Below are 17323 nucleotides of genomic sequence, written 5' to 3' on the forward strand. Positions count from 1 at the left end.
ACATTTTATCCTTATTTCTTTTCAACTAAGCATTAACGTCTTTGCTGTATAGATGGGCTTTTGCCCTTTTACATCACATGAGCCATTTTTATCTTTTACTCAGGAATTTATTTTTGCCACCAAGATATTTTCAAAAAAAGAAAAGAAAGTAAAAGAAGAAATATACCAGCCTGGGAGAGCAGAAGTGAAAGCCGAGAAATTTCAGGTGGGAGATGAAGGGAACTCCTGCACCCAAAGCCACAAGTTCCCAGTCCCAGAGGAAGTCCTCTGGGACTGCGAAACCTAGGTCAGCCCTTCCTGCGAGCTTCATTTTCAGGCCGGGTCTGGTCTCTGAAGTTCTCTGTGAAGTCAGCCCACCCCAGCCTGGGAAGAACATGGGGAAACCATTCGAACACAATCCCATAACTCAGAACTCAATGTCACTGCTGAGAGCAGAGCAACTTGCAAGGCGGTGGCTGGAGAGCCAACACCAAAGGTCCCGGCCCGGCCAGGGTGAATACAGCAACTAAAAGTGGAATCACTGGTGGCATTTCTTGCTCAATCTTCCAGGGTGCCCCTGGGCTCTGAAGCGTTCTCTCTAAGTCTCCTGATGACCATCTATCAAGTTGCTTCCATGTACGAGGCCCACAGAAACAGTGTGCAGTAGTTAAAAGCAGGCGGTTCTCATAGGTCAGTGACATTTCCATTCGGTGTGTTCCTTTTCTCTGTTTTTTTTTTTTTTTTCTTCCAGATCTTGCTCATTACTTGACCAACACTGTCTTTGTAGCAAGACACCAAAAGCATATTCTCTGTTCACTTATAAAACCTGAAAACAATAGCAAGTTTTGAAACCACTTATTATCGGGCAAATGCTATTGAATTTCCCATAACAGAGACAAATGGCAAATGAAGATGCAGGGCTCTGTTCCAAGTTATCAGTCTGAGGCCTGGAGTTTTCTGTTAGTACATTTTTAGGGACAACTGTAGTAATTAAAAAAAAAAAGGCAACCCAAAGGACTCTAGCTTTGAATAGTGTTACTTCCTGTTGTACCTTCTAAGATAAGCTATTCACAAATGTACACCAAGGGGCCAGAAAAAAAGTGGCCTGCTGATAGGATGATTTCCCAAGGCCAGTTAGAAGCTGGGGAACATCTACCCCAAACCGCAACTTGAGTTTGGAACAGCTTATTATTAGTGAGGCTCACAGACTATTTGGATCGAAATAGCTAAACCAGAAGTGGTTTTCAAACCTTTTTTTAGCCACAAACCCTTTTGTTCAAATGATATCTCACAGGTAAGTGTGACTATAGGCAAAAGATGAGAGAGCAGAGCTGTGAGCAGAGGATAAGGGGTGCTCAGGGCCTCCATCATGACCACCCCAACTCCTTCCCTGCCTCAGCCGATCCTCAGAACCCTCGCGTTTGCCAAAGCATGAGCTCCTGCATCCAGCTCCCCAGAAACTGGTGTCAGATCACTGGGGGACAAGTTAAAATGAAGGGGCAACGGGGACAGAACCACAGGCAGTCCTCCGAGGCCTTTTTAGCCCCTGTGTCTATGGGAGGGGGTCAGGTCATTGGTTTGCCAACTCCTGGGACCCAGGTGGGGTCTCGGGTGGGAGATGGAACCAAGGCAGCGCAACGCCCAGCACCAGCAGAGAAGGAAGCAGCTGCTGGGGGAGGACGCCTGCCCTGGAGGGAATCCAGTTCTGCTCTTTAGTATGCCAAATGCTTTCGGTACCTTTTTCAACTGTAAAAACAACCCTCCTATGCCATGTAGGACCAAGTCAAATGAAATAATGGGCAGGGAAAGCGCTTGGGATCTCCCTCCTTTATGCTTGCAAGAGTTGCTTGTTATCATCAGGAGGGCTAAGAGCTGAATCTTACTGTACTCGAAATACACTTAAACAACTAATCAGCGTTTTTGTTTGTTTAAGTTATTTCTTTTCCTGAACTCGATCCTCCCTTCCCCGCTTCCCCGCCTCCCATAGGTTAATACATTCCATGGTGTTTTTGAAGGTGGCATTTGGCTTTGGCTCCTTGCAGCTGGAGGCTGTGAGCAGCAGAGAGGGCTGAGGAAGTCAGGACCGCACCCAGCGCCACTTACAGGCAATGTTCCAACCCCCAAGCACTTACTGTTTCATGAGGCGAAGCCGGGCTCTCCTCTGCAGGCCTAAAAGAAGCAACCAAGAACATGGGTCAGCATAGGCTGTCGGCCAGTGACAACAAGCCCCAGAGAGCAAGGAGGGTGATGAGAAGGACAGCCAACACCTGAGACCACCTCCCTGGGGCCAGGCTCTGCTTCATTTCCACGTGTTTTAACTCCGTTCATGCTCACAGCAAACTTATGAGCTGGATACTGCTCTTACTACCTTTCTTTCACATTCTGAAGACTCTGAGGCACGGAGCAAGTGTGTTACTGAGTAACTTGCCCAAAGTCATGCAGCTAGCAAGTGATAAAATCAGAATTTGAACTCAGTTAGTCTACTCCAGTCTATGTATCCTTAAACAGGCCCTCTTGCCCTCCACAGCAGGTCAGGAATGAGAGGTTGTACAGAGAATGGTCTTAAACTACAGCATGTGTATTCAGGAAATATGCAAGATATCCCATCGGAATGAAGGAAGAAAATATGAGCGTGGCTGTTTACAGGTTTATCTCATCCTTTATTACTTTTTATCTTTGAAGTACATTTAATAACATACATAATATATTAAATAAATAAATACAGGTAATTGAAGTGTTTATTATTTTTAAATTTTTTACTAATGAGGTCCTTGATCAAAAAAGTTTGCAGACCACTGAACTACAGAACACAGTAAATGGATCCCTTCGTGGATGGGAAATGTAGGCAAAAATGTGCCCGTGATACATTTCTCTAGGGAGAGGGTCCATAATTGTCATCGCATGTTCAAAGGAGTCTGTGATCTACAAAACAGCCACTGATTTCATCTACGCCCCTTCAGGCCACCCTCTCTGATCTCTGATTTTATATAAGCCGAGAAAGGGTAAATGACTTGTTTGAGGTGATGCAGATGAGCCTGAAGCTTTGGACTCGTGGGCAGCTGTGTAGGCTTCCCCCGCAGCTGGGGGCCCATGGAAGAAGATGATTTTTCTTCTATGTGGTTGAGAGCAGCAGCCATCTCTGAGTTTCCCTACAGCCTCACGGAGTGGAAAATTTCTCGTTTCTGGGAACGTAACCCAAACCCCACTTCAATCTCTATGTCCTGCTTCCGCCGCAAACTGTTCACAGGAGTTCCCATTTATTGAGCACATATCCTAGCTGGGCATTTTGGGCAGGACTTTGCAAACAGCAACCCTGGGAGGTAGATGATATTGTCTTTGGGTGGGACGGCCAAGGCTCAGAGAGGCCAGGGCACACACCCAAGGTCCCTGAGTCAGGGAGTAGCATGGTGGGTTCAAACTCAGTTTTGTCTGACTCTAGAGACAGAACGGTCCCCTACCCCTGCAGTATAGCCTCAGGCCAAGAATCATTCCTCAACTACCTCCAGTTCTCAGGGGGCAAAATTCTATCAGGCTCACATCTGCCTTGCTCCCCTAGAGAAGGAAGGACCCTCAGGGACACCTCTAACAGCAAAAAGGGGTCACCATGACTGCCCAAGAGGGGACAACTTACAGTATAAGCGGAGAGCCACACCCAAGGACACCAGCAGAATCAGGACACCAGCCAGCAACAGACCAAGGATAACGAAGCTGCAAGGTGGGCCTGGAAGGCACACATATTGAACATTTGAGACACACAAATAAATAGAAAAAGGGAAAAATCAACTGGAAGCCACCTCTCAGAGAATACCCGTTTGTATATTTCCTTCTAGTCTTTCTTCTAGACACTTCAGATATATTGAGATTATTTTATATGTAAAATTTCATGTCCCATGTCCAAATTTATAACAAACTTAAACTCAAAAGCTTTTATGTTCAAAGGAAATAGACAATTTTTATGACTAATAATGGGATTTTTACTATTTATTTTTTTAACTTATTTTAATTTCATAAAAAATAGCTGAATATATTTTTACTGTAAAAGATTCACATATATAAGTGCCCTTTGACATCTTTGCTCCTTCACAGCAGTAAATGCTATTAATTTGGTATCTTTTTCTCTGTATTTTCACACACATAATTTACATAGACACATATAATCTTTTTAAAAAAGAGAAGATTATATCGTATGAATTGTTCTGCAACTATTTTCTTTCTTCACTTAAACATTTCAGCATATTCTTTTTTTCTAGCAGAGTAACATCGGAAGTATAGATATACAATAGATTATTTCGCCATCAGAGGACATTTTATTTCCTGTGTTTTATTTTTACAAATAATTTTGCGGAGAACATCCTGGTGTGTTTCTTCTTATGCAGGGGCCTGCCTGACACAGATACTGAAAACAGGAACTAATAAACCATAGACAATGTCCATTTTAAATTATAACAGATACTGTCAAATGTCTTCCAAAGAGGCCACCCTGATCTCCATTTCAATCGCCAATTGTGCACCCCGCCGACCCTTGATATTATCAAGGATTTTAATTTCTGCCAGTCTAGTGGGTGGAAAATGACATTTTACTTCAATTTCCTAATTATTTGTCAGCTTCAGCCTATTTTTATATATTGGCTAGGCTTTTTTCTTCTATGAGTTGCCTAGTTGTTCCTTTGTCCATTTTGTATGCTATTTAAACAGCAGAATTTATATTATCGAAGCCCCAATCTTTCTCTGATACCCTCCGTGCCCTATGCTTATCCTTGCGGGTGACTGAGGGGCAGAACTAGGACACATGGGTGAAAAAGGAGAGGCTGCAGATTTGGGATTGAGGTTTAAAAAATTAGAAAGAGTTTTGGATGTCAGGAGAAGGAGAGAATTTTTACTGAATACTTATTACATGCCAAGTACAATACTAACTGCAAACTTTCATCTTGTGAGGAAGGAGGGTACTACTATCATTTTTATCTCTCATTTTGCAGTTCAGAAAAACCAAGATTCAAAGAGGTTAAACGACATTCCCAGGGTCGCCCAGGTACTAAAAGGCAGAGCCAGGCCATGAACACAGATCCTCCAAGCTCTAAAGCCCCTGCTGGTCCCACCCTGACAGCTCACAGCTCACAGCTCACAGCCTGGTAGTACAATAGCACTGAGAGGCAGGGAGGGAATGGAGTGGGCCCCTCCGGGGGAGCAGCCCAGGAGGGAGCCCACCACTGCCAGGGCTGGATGGTACACTGTGGAGGGGAGGCTGGGTGAGAGGCCCTTGAGAGTCCTTCCCACCTCTGAGATGTAAGAGTTTCTATCTGGCTCCATCTTACCTCTTTCATGTTCTCCCAACCTGGATGAACCTCGAAAACACGATACTAAGTGAAAGGAGCCAGGCATGAAAGACCACGTAGTTTTTTATTACATTTATATGAAATGTCCGGAAGAGGCAAATCTATAGAGGCACAAAGCAGATTAGTAGTTGCCAGGGGCTGGGGTGGGAACAGAGACTGGCTATAAACAAGTACAAAGAAACTTCTTGGGGTAATGGAAGAGTTCTAAAACTAGATTGTGGTGATGGTTGTGTAACTTGATAAATTTACTAAAATCATTGAGTTATATGTTTAAAATGGGTGAATTTTATGATCTGCAAATTATACCTCGATGAAGTTTGTTTTGTTTGTTTGTTTTGTCTTTTAAGTACTGGAGGTGGGCGAAGGCTGCAGGATGATGTAGGAAAGGAAGGTCCCTTCCTTCTGTGGGAGGGTGGGGCAGGGGAGGCTTCCTGAAGGGTGGTCATAACCGAACTGGAGGCAAGCAACATATCTGCACACAGCACGGCCCAGCAGTCTGCCCCAAAACGTGGCTTCTAGAAAAGCTGTTGCTTCTAATAACGGCAGTGAAAAGTCTGCTTGGGCATAGAGCTAGCGGCCAGAGCCACACATTGACACATCACCTGGCTTCCTTGCCTCATTTGGGTTTTGGGGGCTCCTAAAATCTGGATCTCACCACATTTCTCCTGAGATAGTAGATTATAAATTGTCCCCCCTCCCCCGACCTTCCAATGTCTTTCAAAGGGCAGTCCTAAGCCTTAGGGAGCAGCTCCCTTCCCATGGGGGGCATGTGGGTTTCATTCACAATAAGAAGCTTTGAGCTCTGTTGGAGTGCCCTGCCAAGCTGAATGCCTTATAATAGTATCTCATTTAATCCTGTCTTCCTTTTAGCCAGGTAAACACCCCCATTTTACAGATGAATAAATGGAGGTTCAGAAAGGCTGACTCACTTGCCTAAGGTCACACAGTACAGCCTGTATGATTTATCACTAGGCGACACTTTCCCATGGTCTCTGCCTTAAATGCAACCTCCATTTACTCCCCAACTTCCCCACTTCACTTGGCTTCCTGGTTTTTCTTCACCTACATCCTGGTTATTCTAAATAGGCTACTAAGGCTGTCTTTTCATTTTACCCCGGGATTTTACTGAGGCTTGATATAATGATATAATGATATAATGATGCAAGAAATGCAAAGACCTTTCCTCCATCATTTATAAAATTGTTACTGAATTTATTTGCATCCTCATCTTCATGGCCCTATTGTATTTGCCCTTTGTATCTTTTTTTTTTTTTTTATGGTACCCTCCTTAGAATTCTTTAGGCAAAACTTTATAAAATTAGGTCACTCTGTCTCCACCTTGATGTTCCCCAGGATGCTGCCCTCTGTATATGGATTCCGATGTTCTTTTTACTGTGACCTCACATGGCAGTTTCTCACTCTCATCTCCTAGATCTTGTTAGATGCCTCTTCCAGACTCTTTCGTATATATTTAAGACAAAGCAACCCCAGCAGCATGAGGCAGTCTGGTGTGGCTGCTTGTGGTTTGTTCTATGGATTGGAGTTGATGGCACTTTATGTTTGTCACCAGTAACTTCTGAGGAACAGAGGTCAGTATTTTCCCACATTTGGCTGACAGGTTCAAGAAGAGTGAGTGTGTGCATGCATTCCAACTGCAGTGTCTGGTGCTTATAGCACAGAGAGGCAAGTTTGCTCACTCATTAACAAACACATTAGGCACATACTGTGTGTTAGGTCCTCTGTTAGCATCAAAACTGGGGAAGTTTAAAGTTTTGGTCCTTTGGGTTGGGTTTTTTGTTTGTTAGTTAACAGTTTTATTGAGATGCAATTTACATATTGTAAAATTCTCCTGTTTTAAGTATATAACTTAATGTTTTTTGGCAAATCCACGGAAATATGCAACCATTCCCACAATCTAGCTTTAGAACATTTTTATCCCCCGCAAAAGAAATCTTGTACCTATTAGCAGTCACTCTCCATTCCTCCCCCAACTAATCTACTTTCTGTCTCTACGGACTATCATATCCTGAACATTTCATGTCAATGGGATTATATTATGCATGGTCTTTTGTGACTAGCTTCTTCCACTGCATAATATTTTGGAGATTCATCCATGTTGTAGCATGTATCACTACTTAGTTCTTGATTATGACCAAATAATATTTTATTGTATGAAAATATTATGACCAAAAATATTTCATATTTTGTTAATTCATTCACAGTTGGTGGACATTTGAGTTGTTTCTACTTTGGGGCTATTATGAATAATACTGCTAGGAAAATTTGGGTGCCTGTTTTGGGTAGAAGTATCCTTTTTTAAGTTTTATCCTGTGACAGTTGGTGAGTGTGTCCCCCGCTAGGCTGTGAGCTGCTGAAGGATAGCACTGCTGTCATACTCAGCTTGCTTTCTGAGCCCTGCTCAGGGCCAGAGAAACAGGCTCAAGAGTTTGCATTTGGGAAGAGCTTATAAAAAGAAGGAAGGAAAGAATGAAGGAAGGAAGGAAGGAAGGAAGGAAGGAAGGAGGAAGGAAGGGAGGAGGGAGGGAGGAGGGAGGAAGGGAGGAAGGGAGGAAGGGAGGAAGGGAGGAAGGGAGGAAGGAGGAAGGGAGGAAGGGAGGAAGGGAGGAAGGGAGAAGGGAGGAGGAAGGAGGAGGAGGGAAGGAGAAGGGAGGAAGGAAGGAAAGAGAATGTTTGCTGTGCTTCTGACAGTCCAGGGGCATGGGAGAACTTACCCTTCTTGGTCACTGTGCTTGGGAGCTGGCACCTATTCTTCTTAGGGGTGGACTTCTTGGTAGGCTGGGCAGTGGTGGGAAGGACATTGACTACAGAAAGCAAGCAAGACATATATTTTAGCCAGATAAATAGTAGATGGACTTAATGACAAAACTTAAAACTATATGTCTTACCTCCAGGTACTGAAGTCCTTATGACTATTCTTTGGCTGCTATAGAGTTTGAAGGTCACAGAACAATAACATTTTTGATCTACTTCCCCAACTCTCAGATCTATCTGTGGGCCTAGGGACAGGGGTCAGGTTGGTGTCCTGAAGAGAGAGGGGCTCTGGAGCTAAACAGACCCGAACAGAGAACTGGCACCCATGATTAACTACTCTGTGACTAGGGGCAAGTCCTATCACTTTTCTGTTCCTCAGTTTCCCCACCTGCTGAAATAAAGATGATCCCCACCTCCTCCTTGGGGTTGTTGGGAGAATTAGAGGGAAGAGTGTTCCCAGCAAAGTGTGAAGTAGACACGGCTCCACTTGAGCTGAAGCCAGAGTCCCCAAGCCCTTGACATGACCTGCCAATCCTTAAGCCAGTAGAGGAAGTTCATGGAAAGGAGGTGAGTGCTTTTTTGCTGCATGTACAATGCCATACAAATTGTATATATTGGGATTTTCTTTCCTTCTCAGGAGTCTTTAAAAATCATGTACTATCAGAGTCAGAGAGATGTTTAGTCTAGTCTCAACTTTTAATTTAAAAGTGAATGTCAGTGAAATTAAGGGGAAGGGCTGACCCCAAGCCCCTCTCCTGACTCCCGGATGGGTCACTCCTCTATTTTGTTCTAATTCAGTGTTTCATGTTAAAGTGTTGTAATAAAGCAGTGAGACAAGTATACAGGGCAAAGTGAGATGCCCGAGGCACAGAGGCACTACTTAAATCAGCCTTTGCCTGTGGGTTGAGGAAAGACATTTCACTGAAATGAGTTTTTACAAAATGATAGGAGAGGGAGTAGGGCTACACCATGAACTAAACTCTAGAGTCAAGGGTACATGGGGGGAGGGCAGCAAACTGACCACTTTGAGGCTGTCTTCTTCCATATAAAAAGTGGACACTTCGAGCCCTTCCTTCCCTGAGCTTCCCAAAGAAATTGTAGGAAACATGTACTGTTCAACCTGCTTCACAAGGTTTTGAGAAGAGCCCACTAACTAGAATGAGCACTTACTAAGCTTCTATCATGCACTAGTGGCGGTGCCAAGCACTTCAGCGTGTTCATTGGATGTGACGGCTTTTGGGACTATTATAGGCATTACCATCCCCATTTTACCCCTGAGGAAGACTAGGTGTACGGAACTGAGATAACTTGCCCAAAGTGTGGCAGGCAGGAAATGGCAGAACCAGGATTCAAGTCAAAAGATTCCAACTCAAGGCTCTCATTGTGCTACACTGCTTTGGGTGCAAGTGCTTTTTTCACAAAAAGTTATGCACATCAGCAATCCAAGGTCCTGGTCATCAGAGTGCTGGGGGAAACTAGTGTAAAAGGAAAAACAAACCAGCCGTAGTGCTCGGAGGGTGCGTGAGGGGCCTGGCCCTTTGCCAGTGGTGTTATAATATTCTGCTATCTCTCTCAATCCTCAAGGCCCTAGAAGTGTTCATTCCTCTTACTTTACATACGAGGGGACCCAGAGGTCTCTCAGTGGGTCAGTGGTGAGCCTGCAAGGGAGCCAGATCTGTAGGACCTCTGTGCCTTGGCTAAACACAGTGGCCTAGGGCTGATGGGAGTTTGTAGACAGGTTTGCTCCATTTTAATTTCTTCTTGCCCAGAGCCAGACCCCCTTGATGCCTCCTGACACCTCCTCCCCTCTCCAAACCTCTAGTTCAAATCTTCCCTCTTCTTTCCTCTTTGCAAAGGACAGGCCTTTTGAACCCATCATGTGCTTCAGGGCCTGAAAAAGCCCCTGTCTTTCCCCAGATACTTTATCATCTGGTTCCTTCTTCAAAATGCACTGGCCTCCGGCAGGAGGTGGGCTTTAGCTCTGGTTCTCCTGCCCCTGAAGAAATAATGTGGTCACAAGCACATGCCTTGGGGAGGGATTGCCATTCCTGAGAGCTGGGCAGCAGGAGGGGTTTGAAAATGTCAAGACCAGGAGTGAGTGGGTGGCGATGGAGGTGTGGGAGCGTCTACAAACCGGTGGTGCTTATTTTACCATCCACCTTTCACGGACCCTGAAATCTCACGAATGAGAAGATGTTGGACTCACAGAGACAAAAACAATAAACCAAACCAAAACCCCAGCTACCTAAGGTCCAATTTTCAATACAGGAATTAGTTGACAACCCCCAAGTAATGTTCAGATTCTTACCCAGAGATCTCATGCCTCCCGCCCCTCAACCTCCTGATTTAAGGCCCGTGGCTGATGAGATGCGGCAGAGCATCACTATTTTTTCCCTTCCTAATTGTGCTACTGTCCCCAGCTATCCTTGTACCTCCCACGCTGAGTGGTCTAATTCCTGGAGGGTCCCTTTGTTGCTCTCAGTGCCCCTAGTGTGAGAAGAACCCACATGAGCAGGAAGCGGGATAGTAGGAGACCTGCAGAGGATTTGCCCCGGCCACGGGCTAACCTGGGGAGGGGACTAAAGCCAGATGACTCCTTTGCACCCTTGATAGCTTAATCCTCACAGTCCAATATGGCAGCCATTTGCCACGTGTGCTACTGAGCATGTGGAACACAGCCAGTCTGACACGAGATGTGCTCTATACGCAAAACATACATGGAATGCTTAGGGAATATAAAATATTTCAGTGATAATTTTATTTTGTTTATATTTTGAAATGATAATATTGATAAACTGGGTTAAAATACATTATTTAAATTAATTACAGTGTTTCGTTTTAGTTTCTTAAATGTGGCTATCAGAAAATTTTAAATTGCATTCATGGCTCACAATAAATTTCTACTGGATGTGCTGACTTAACTTATGCAGAACTGTAGCTTCTAAAGGCTGGAGGGGGTCCTGGAGGCCATCAGCAGCCCCACAATACAGATGAGAAAACTGTGGCCCAGGGAGGAGAGTGACCTGCCCAAAAGGACACAGTGAATTTGTAGTAGCACTTGCAACTGGGCTTGGGGTCCAGTCTCCTCATTCCCTGTGACTTTGGGTGTGGATTCAAGCCATTGGCCTCCCTGCAGAATATCAGGGCATCTACCCCTCCACTGTGTGCACACTCGGAGGGGATATCTGAGACCATCGTCAGGCCTGGGGACGCAGCCCAATCCAGTCACAGTCTCAGCTGGGCCTGATGTGGCTGAAGGACAGTGTTGTCCTGTCCCTGTAAGAAGCAGTGATGATAATAAGCACCACATTTACAACGAGATCATAGCAGCACCTGCCTCCCAGGGTAGTTGGCAGCAGTAAGCGAGATTAAAAAAAAAAAAAAAAAAACATGAAACACTCACACGGGCTTGGCCCTGGGCAAGTCTCAAAATATATTTTCTGTTACTATTAGCTATAATGCTATTGCTCACGCTGTCGTCCTCTCCTGCAGAGCTGGGCTTGCTGAGAGTGTGGCAGCCCCTGTGTCTGGCATACACCTGGATCATGTGGGCGCTCAATGCTCATCTCTAGCATTGCACCAGAGTCTTACCCACAGTCAGCTGAATTCTCTTCCAGAAGGTCAGCTCTGGGTTCCCGATGGTCATGCAGAAGTAGACACCATTGTCCGAAATATCCACACTCGTGAGATTGAGAATGGAGTGGCTTTTCTCCTGAAACACAACTATCTTCTCTTGTTCCACACCCTCACCATACACAGCTCTTTTTATGGGATCGAAGAAGGCCAGGAACTCGGGGTGACTCTCTGTGCTTGGGGCCTGGCGTTGTCTCAGCCAGTAGACGCGTGAGTTACCGGAGAAGGATTTGGCTTCACAGGTCAGCTTTATCTTACTGTTGATCTGAGCTATTTTGTTCTCAAGAGTCTGCTGTTGTGCAGAGCTGTCAGGGAGAGCTACAAGAAACGAGAAACGAGAAATGGAAGGAGCAGAGACCGTTAGCGCATTTTCCTAGGCCACAAAGGAAAAGCCATGGAAGAATCGGCCCGGTTGCAGAGTCCAAGGGCTGTTGTAAATGCAGCTGCTGGCTCCTGGACTCAAGAGCTCAAGCATCCCAACTTCCAGGAGATCACCTGTAAGGTGGATGATTACTCCGTCCAACTTTATAAAGGGAACAAGGGAGAGAGCTGCCCCTTGTTGACTACATGCTTATAAGCTTAGCTCTTTGCATAATTATCTCAATCAAGCTTCGAACTTACTTTAGGATTTTTATCCCCATTACACAGATGAGGAAACCGAGGCATGAAGTTACTTGTTCAAAATTCCACTTGCAGCTAGTTAAGTGACCTGGGATTCAAACTCAACAATTCGAAGTCTGAAGTCAAAGTCTTTCACCTTGCCCTGCTGCCACTCAATCTATAAAACTTTAGTAGGGTTTCGGCAGCTGAAGGAGACCCAGGGCAAGCTGGGAGAGGAGTTCAGAATCACAGGCAGAACACAGGGATGATTTGACCGATATAAAAGAGGGCCAGCCTCAGTTTCTAGACAGCAATGACAACCAGTAAGAGGAAATCACTATCCCCTGGTTGGCATAATTAATACCTATCACTTGCTAACTCGGCAATTGATAGGTCACTGGATTCCCTTCTTGAGTGGAAGGACAGACATGTCAGAAGCAGGGCTGAGAGTTCATTTTAGTCTCAGATAGGAAGCACTTCAAGTAAGGAATTGTTCACAGAAAACGAGGGCAGAACTCACAGACCTGGCCTTGAACCCAGCCTCTGTCTCACAGCAGCTGTGGAACCTCAGGCAAGTCATGGAGCCTGTCATTTCTCTTGAAAAGAAGGGTGAATTGAGGCTGTTGTCCTATCTGCCTTTAAAGGTTAGAATGTCCAAAGAAGCCAATGGTGAAGCACTGTACAGGCAAATCATTATCCATGTGTCTCGCATATCAGGGGTTGTTACTGGCAGCAAATGAAATCTTAAGGAGAAGGATTAGAATGGGTCTGTCGTGGCCAAATTCAACAAACTAAATCTGACTTAGTGCCCTTTCATCTTAGCTGTGGGGCAGAGAGAGAGCCTGCAGGCCAGGGCAGAGACCCAGGAGCAGCCAGGAACAGACTTGAGTTGGCAGAAGAGAGACCAGAGGGTGTGTGTGTACGCGTGTGAGTGTGTATGTGTGTGTGCGTGTGTGTGTGTGTACCTAAGAGGAGCTGGCTTACTGAGGTGGTGGCCCATGTTCACAATCCTACCTATACTGCTCCATGGCCCCTCAAAGGACTTCTCTAACACTGATGCAATGGCCTTAAAATTTTTGACTCCACTCACAGACCACTCTGAGCTTCCATTTGCATCAAGAATGAAATGGTACCTGGGGCCCAAGTAGCTGCTGGGCCTTCTCTTTTGTCCCTAAACACCATACTGCCTTTTCAGCAGAGTAGAGATTCTTCAATGTTTTGGGTCACTGGCCCCTTGGGGGAGATAATAAGAACAGAAAATGCCAATATTTATCGAATTGTGCTAAGCATGGTGCATGCATTATACCATTTAATTCTTACCAAATCCTGTTTTGCGCCCATTTTACATATGAGGAAATGGAGGAACAGGAAGGTCAAGGTCACACAGCCTGCATGTGGTAGATTCAGTTTGAAACCCAGGTCTGCAACTCTAGAACCTGAGTTTTGGGCCGCTCCCTGAACTGAGGAAACCTAGGTTCCAGGATCTTGGTCACCTGCTCGTGTACACATAGTGGGGCCGCAAATACATGGACTCATGAAAATGTTCCAGGAAAGACCAGATATGGCTCCTCAAGGGGTAAAAAGGTGAGAAGCAGCACCAGGTTGTTAGTGTATGTTCTCCCTCCTGTGTCCTGACACGAAGACTTCCTGGCTGACACACCCTGGTCTCACTCTCGTGATCACTTGCTTTTCAGTCCCTGGGGACTGAACACCGAGCCATGGGCGAGTCCCATCTATGTGCTGGACATGGAGCCAGGCCTTGTCACACGCGTGGTCTCATTTGATTCATCTGATTCTCTCAGTAACCCAGTGACTCCATTCTCAGAGGGATCTGCTGTTTCCAAAATGATTGGCAATAACTTTAGGAGATTTGAATGGCCTAGAGTAGCTTCTACTTTAGATGTTATAGCTCGCTGGGTGAGAGCCCAGGCTGGCAAGACTTATCAACCCTGGCAGGATGACCAGCTTTGGGCTTTTGTACAAGAGAGCAAATCGAGCACAGGTCGGTGCGCAGTTTGGGGGTGAAGGGGTTTCTTCTAAAAGGTGGTCTGACAAGGCTTAGTCAGAGGGACAGTCTGGACTCTCCCCTCCATTCCACTTCCAGGATTTCAGCTCCAACACTGCTTGTTACTGGAGTCACACTACATACCCAACCCTAGGGACTATTGGGGTAACAGGGGACCTGGAGGGAATATCAGGCCAATCTGTCGGGTAGGTGGCAACAAGGCAAACAGCCTGGTATTTGGCAGACTGTATTACAAAAACTTGCCCGGAAGTAATAAAAATGTATCTACAGAACCCTGGGCCAAGTGTGAGGCACCAAAGACAGTACAGGGCCTCTGGCACTTTCTTGGACCCTGGGCAAGAGCATTTTTCCTTCCTCTCTGGACCTCCACCCTCTTTCTCTTTTCTTCTTCCTATCTTCTTCCATCCTTCCTTCCCTTTTCCCCTCCCTCCCTCCTCTCTTCCTGAGTCTCCGTCTCCTGGCTCCGGGCTTTGGGCAGAGGTGCCCTCAGTCCTGGACACCCCAGTCCCCCGAGTAATGAGCTCGCCGAGGACTTTCCTTTCTACCCTCAGGGCCCGTAGCTGCCGGCTGCTTCTAGATGCCCCGCAGCACGGGGCTCTGGGATCTGCCGTCCGCCGGGACAGCGCATCATAAACTCCAGCGCTCATGTTCTTCCCTACTGCAGCGCAGACCACCCGCCCAGCCCCGCACGCCGCTAGTCTTCCCGACTTACCGGCCAGCTGTGTGGCGAGGAGGAACCAGAGACGCAGTTGCATCTTGGCCTAGACACCTGGTCCTCGACTGAAACAGTACGGGCTCGGGGGTGGGGGACGGGGGGGAAGGTGGGGAGGGGAGAAAGGGGTGGAGAGTAGGGAAGCGGGTGGAGAGGGTGGGGACCCAGTCAAGGCGGGGCGGGGAGGGGCGGGGAGGGGCGGAGCCCGGTGGGCGTCTGGTGTGAGGATGGCAAGGTCTCCACTCTCATTCTCCCCGCATTTTAAAGATCTTGGCTGCGTTTGCAAAGAGCCCACTAGAAGCCCTGCTTCCCGGCAAGACCTGCGCCGAGCACTTGCATGTGTGTGACCGCCTTCTGTCTTGGGAAGTGGTCAGAACAGGGTCATGGCTCCATGGGACAGTTCAGGCGACTGAGGTTCGGAGGAGTCAGAATGTTCAAGGTCCCGGAGGAGTGAGTTGTGGAACGGGACCCTAACTTGGGTCACTTCTTTCCTTTTTGAGTAGCTGTTGGGAGGCACTCTCCTGGATGCCTCTGGCTCAGCTGAGCCTGGAGTGACCAAGACCTGGGCCCTGCCCTCAAGGGCACACACTTGTGAGGGAAAAAGGAAAGTTAATTGACTGGGACACGCGGTATGATGCCTGAGGATGGTGAGCTGGAACTGGGGAGAGGGGTCCCCAACCCTGCTTGGGGGTGGGTCAGAGCCCAGCATAGCCCTTCAGAGTCTGAAAGAGCTGAGAAGATTATGGGGCTCCCTGCCCTTCTCACAGGTGCAATTCTGGTTAAAACAACATTGAAATGGGAAATTAGCAGATGAGCAAAGATGCCTACTTTGAAACTATATGAGTGTGTGCGTGTGTGCGCCCTGCTTTCCTGCTCTGCGCGCATTGCCAGAGACAGCTGACTAAAGTCGAACAGCACCTGAAAGAGGGGGGTGAAGCCTAAGAAAAAAGAAGACAGGAAAGAACTTTCGGGAGGGCATACAGTCAATGCTGCAACCCTGAGTTTGTTTAGCACAGCATATTTATAACCTATCAAGTGTGTGAGAAGCAACACTCACAAGTATGCAAACAATAGCTGACATTGTCCTAGGAAGCCTGTGGTTATCTTAACATTCTCAGGGCTAAAGAACATCAGAAGCTAAAGAATATCAGATACTTTCCTTGAGCTCTAAGTGTACTTTTTCCTGAGTCAGCAGATTAAACAGTGTGTCAACTTTGCAAAACATCTTGCTTTCCTGGGAGTTTAATACTGCTTCCCGACAGTGCATGCCCTGCAGCTGTGCCTGCAGGTTTTGTCCTCTGGCCCTAGGCAGGGAGACTTGTCTCGTGAATCTTCATGCCCAAATGCAGGTTACAGAGGAAGGAGGCTGAGGAATTGGGAGTAGGCATTCGGAGGGGGAAGGTGAGGGCCTGCAGGGGAGAGGGAGTCTGGGAAAGGCTGTAGGAGTGTGGGAGAGGCCACAATATCAACAAGGACCTAGACAAGCAGGCCCTGTGGGTCACCCGAACAGTTTGGAGTTTGTCTAAGAAGGAATGGCGAGTCACAGGGGATGGAAAGCAGGCAGTGGGGCAGGGACACTGTCAGCTTCGGGGTCCAAAGCCAACACACTTCCCATCCCTTCCTGCCCCAGCTCTGCCCGTTGCTGTTAACAGGCACTGCTGAGCTAGGTGCAGAGAGTTCAAAGTCACTAAAGGGGAAGGAGCAAGTATGTCCTGGGCTCCTACGGCCCAGTCAGAGGCCAGAGTCTCCCTTGAAATTTTCCTTGTTCCTGGGAGCTGAGGCCTGTGCATACACAGGGCAGACAGCTCGGGGAGAGCTTTTTAAAAAAATTTTTAAGTTGAACTGATATTCACGAACACAAAATTGACCATTTTAAAGTGTACAATCCGGTGGTATTTAGTACATTCACAAAGCCATGCAAACCACCACCTTTATCTAGTTCCAAAACGTTTTCCTCTTCTGCCCCCAAATCCCCGTACTTATTAAGGAGTCACCCTCTATTGCCTCCTAATCCTCTTCCTAAATCCTGGTCATCACTAATCTTTATTTTGTTTCTTTAAATTTACCTACTCTGGACATTTCAAATAAATGGAATCATACAATATGTGGCTTTTATATATGGCTTCTTTCACTTAGCATAATGTTTTTGAGATTCATCCACATCGTAGCGTGTCTCAGTACTTCCTTTTTATAGCTCAGTAATATTTTTATGTATGTATATACAACATTTTGCTTATCCATTCATCTACTGAGTTGTCTTTATTTTTT

General features: G+C 46.4%; 1 protein-coding gene across 1 annotated transcript; it reads right to left on the reverse strand.

Moving 5' to 3' along the window:
• Positions 1 to 707: 707 nt before the first annotated feature.
• On the reverse strand, positions 708 to 15157 carry CD8B (CD8b molecule). Its single transcript, XM_016136373.2, has 6 exons — positions 15056 to 15157; positions 11676 to 12035; positions 8045 to 8134; positions 3611 to 3700; positions 2112 to 2148; positions 708 to 805 (listed from the first exon to the last, which is right to left on the reverse strand). The coding sequence occupies exons 1-6, from the start codon at positions 15096 to 15098 to the stop codon at positions 793 to 795; spliced, it is 633 nt and encodes a 210-aa protein (XP_015991859.2). The 5' UTR covers positions 15099 to 15157; the 3' UTR covers positions 708 to 792.
• Between the last annotated feature and the right edge of the window lie 2166 nt (positions 15158 to 17323).

Source organism: Rousettus aegyptiacus, unplaced genomic scaffold (assembly GCF_014176215.1).
Source record: "Rousettus aegyptiacus isolate mRouAeg1 unplaced genomic scaffold, mRouAeg1.p scaffold_m13_p_7, whole genome shotgun sequence".
NCBI lineage: Eukaryota > Metazoa > Chordata > Mammalia > Chiroptera > Pteropodidae > Rousettus > Rousettus aegyptiacus.

Coding starts and splice junctions, on each gene's coding strand:
- CD8B (XM_016136373.2), bottom strand. CDS start 15,098: ATGCAACTGCGTCTCTGGTTCCTCCTCGCCACACAGCTGGCCG. Junction 12,036..15,055: donor CCTCGCCACACAGCTGGCCG/GTAAGTCGGGAA, acceptor CGTTTCTTGTAG/CTCTCCCTGACAGCTCTGCA. Junction 3,701..8,044: donor AAGCACAGTGACCAAGAAGG/GTAAGTTCTCCC, acceptor TGTGCCTTCCAG/GCCCACCTTGCAGCTTCGTT.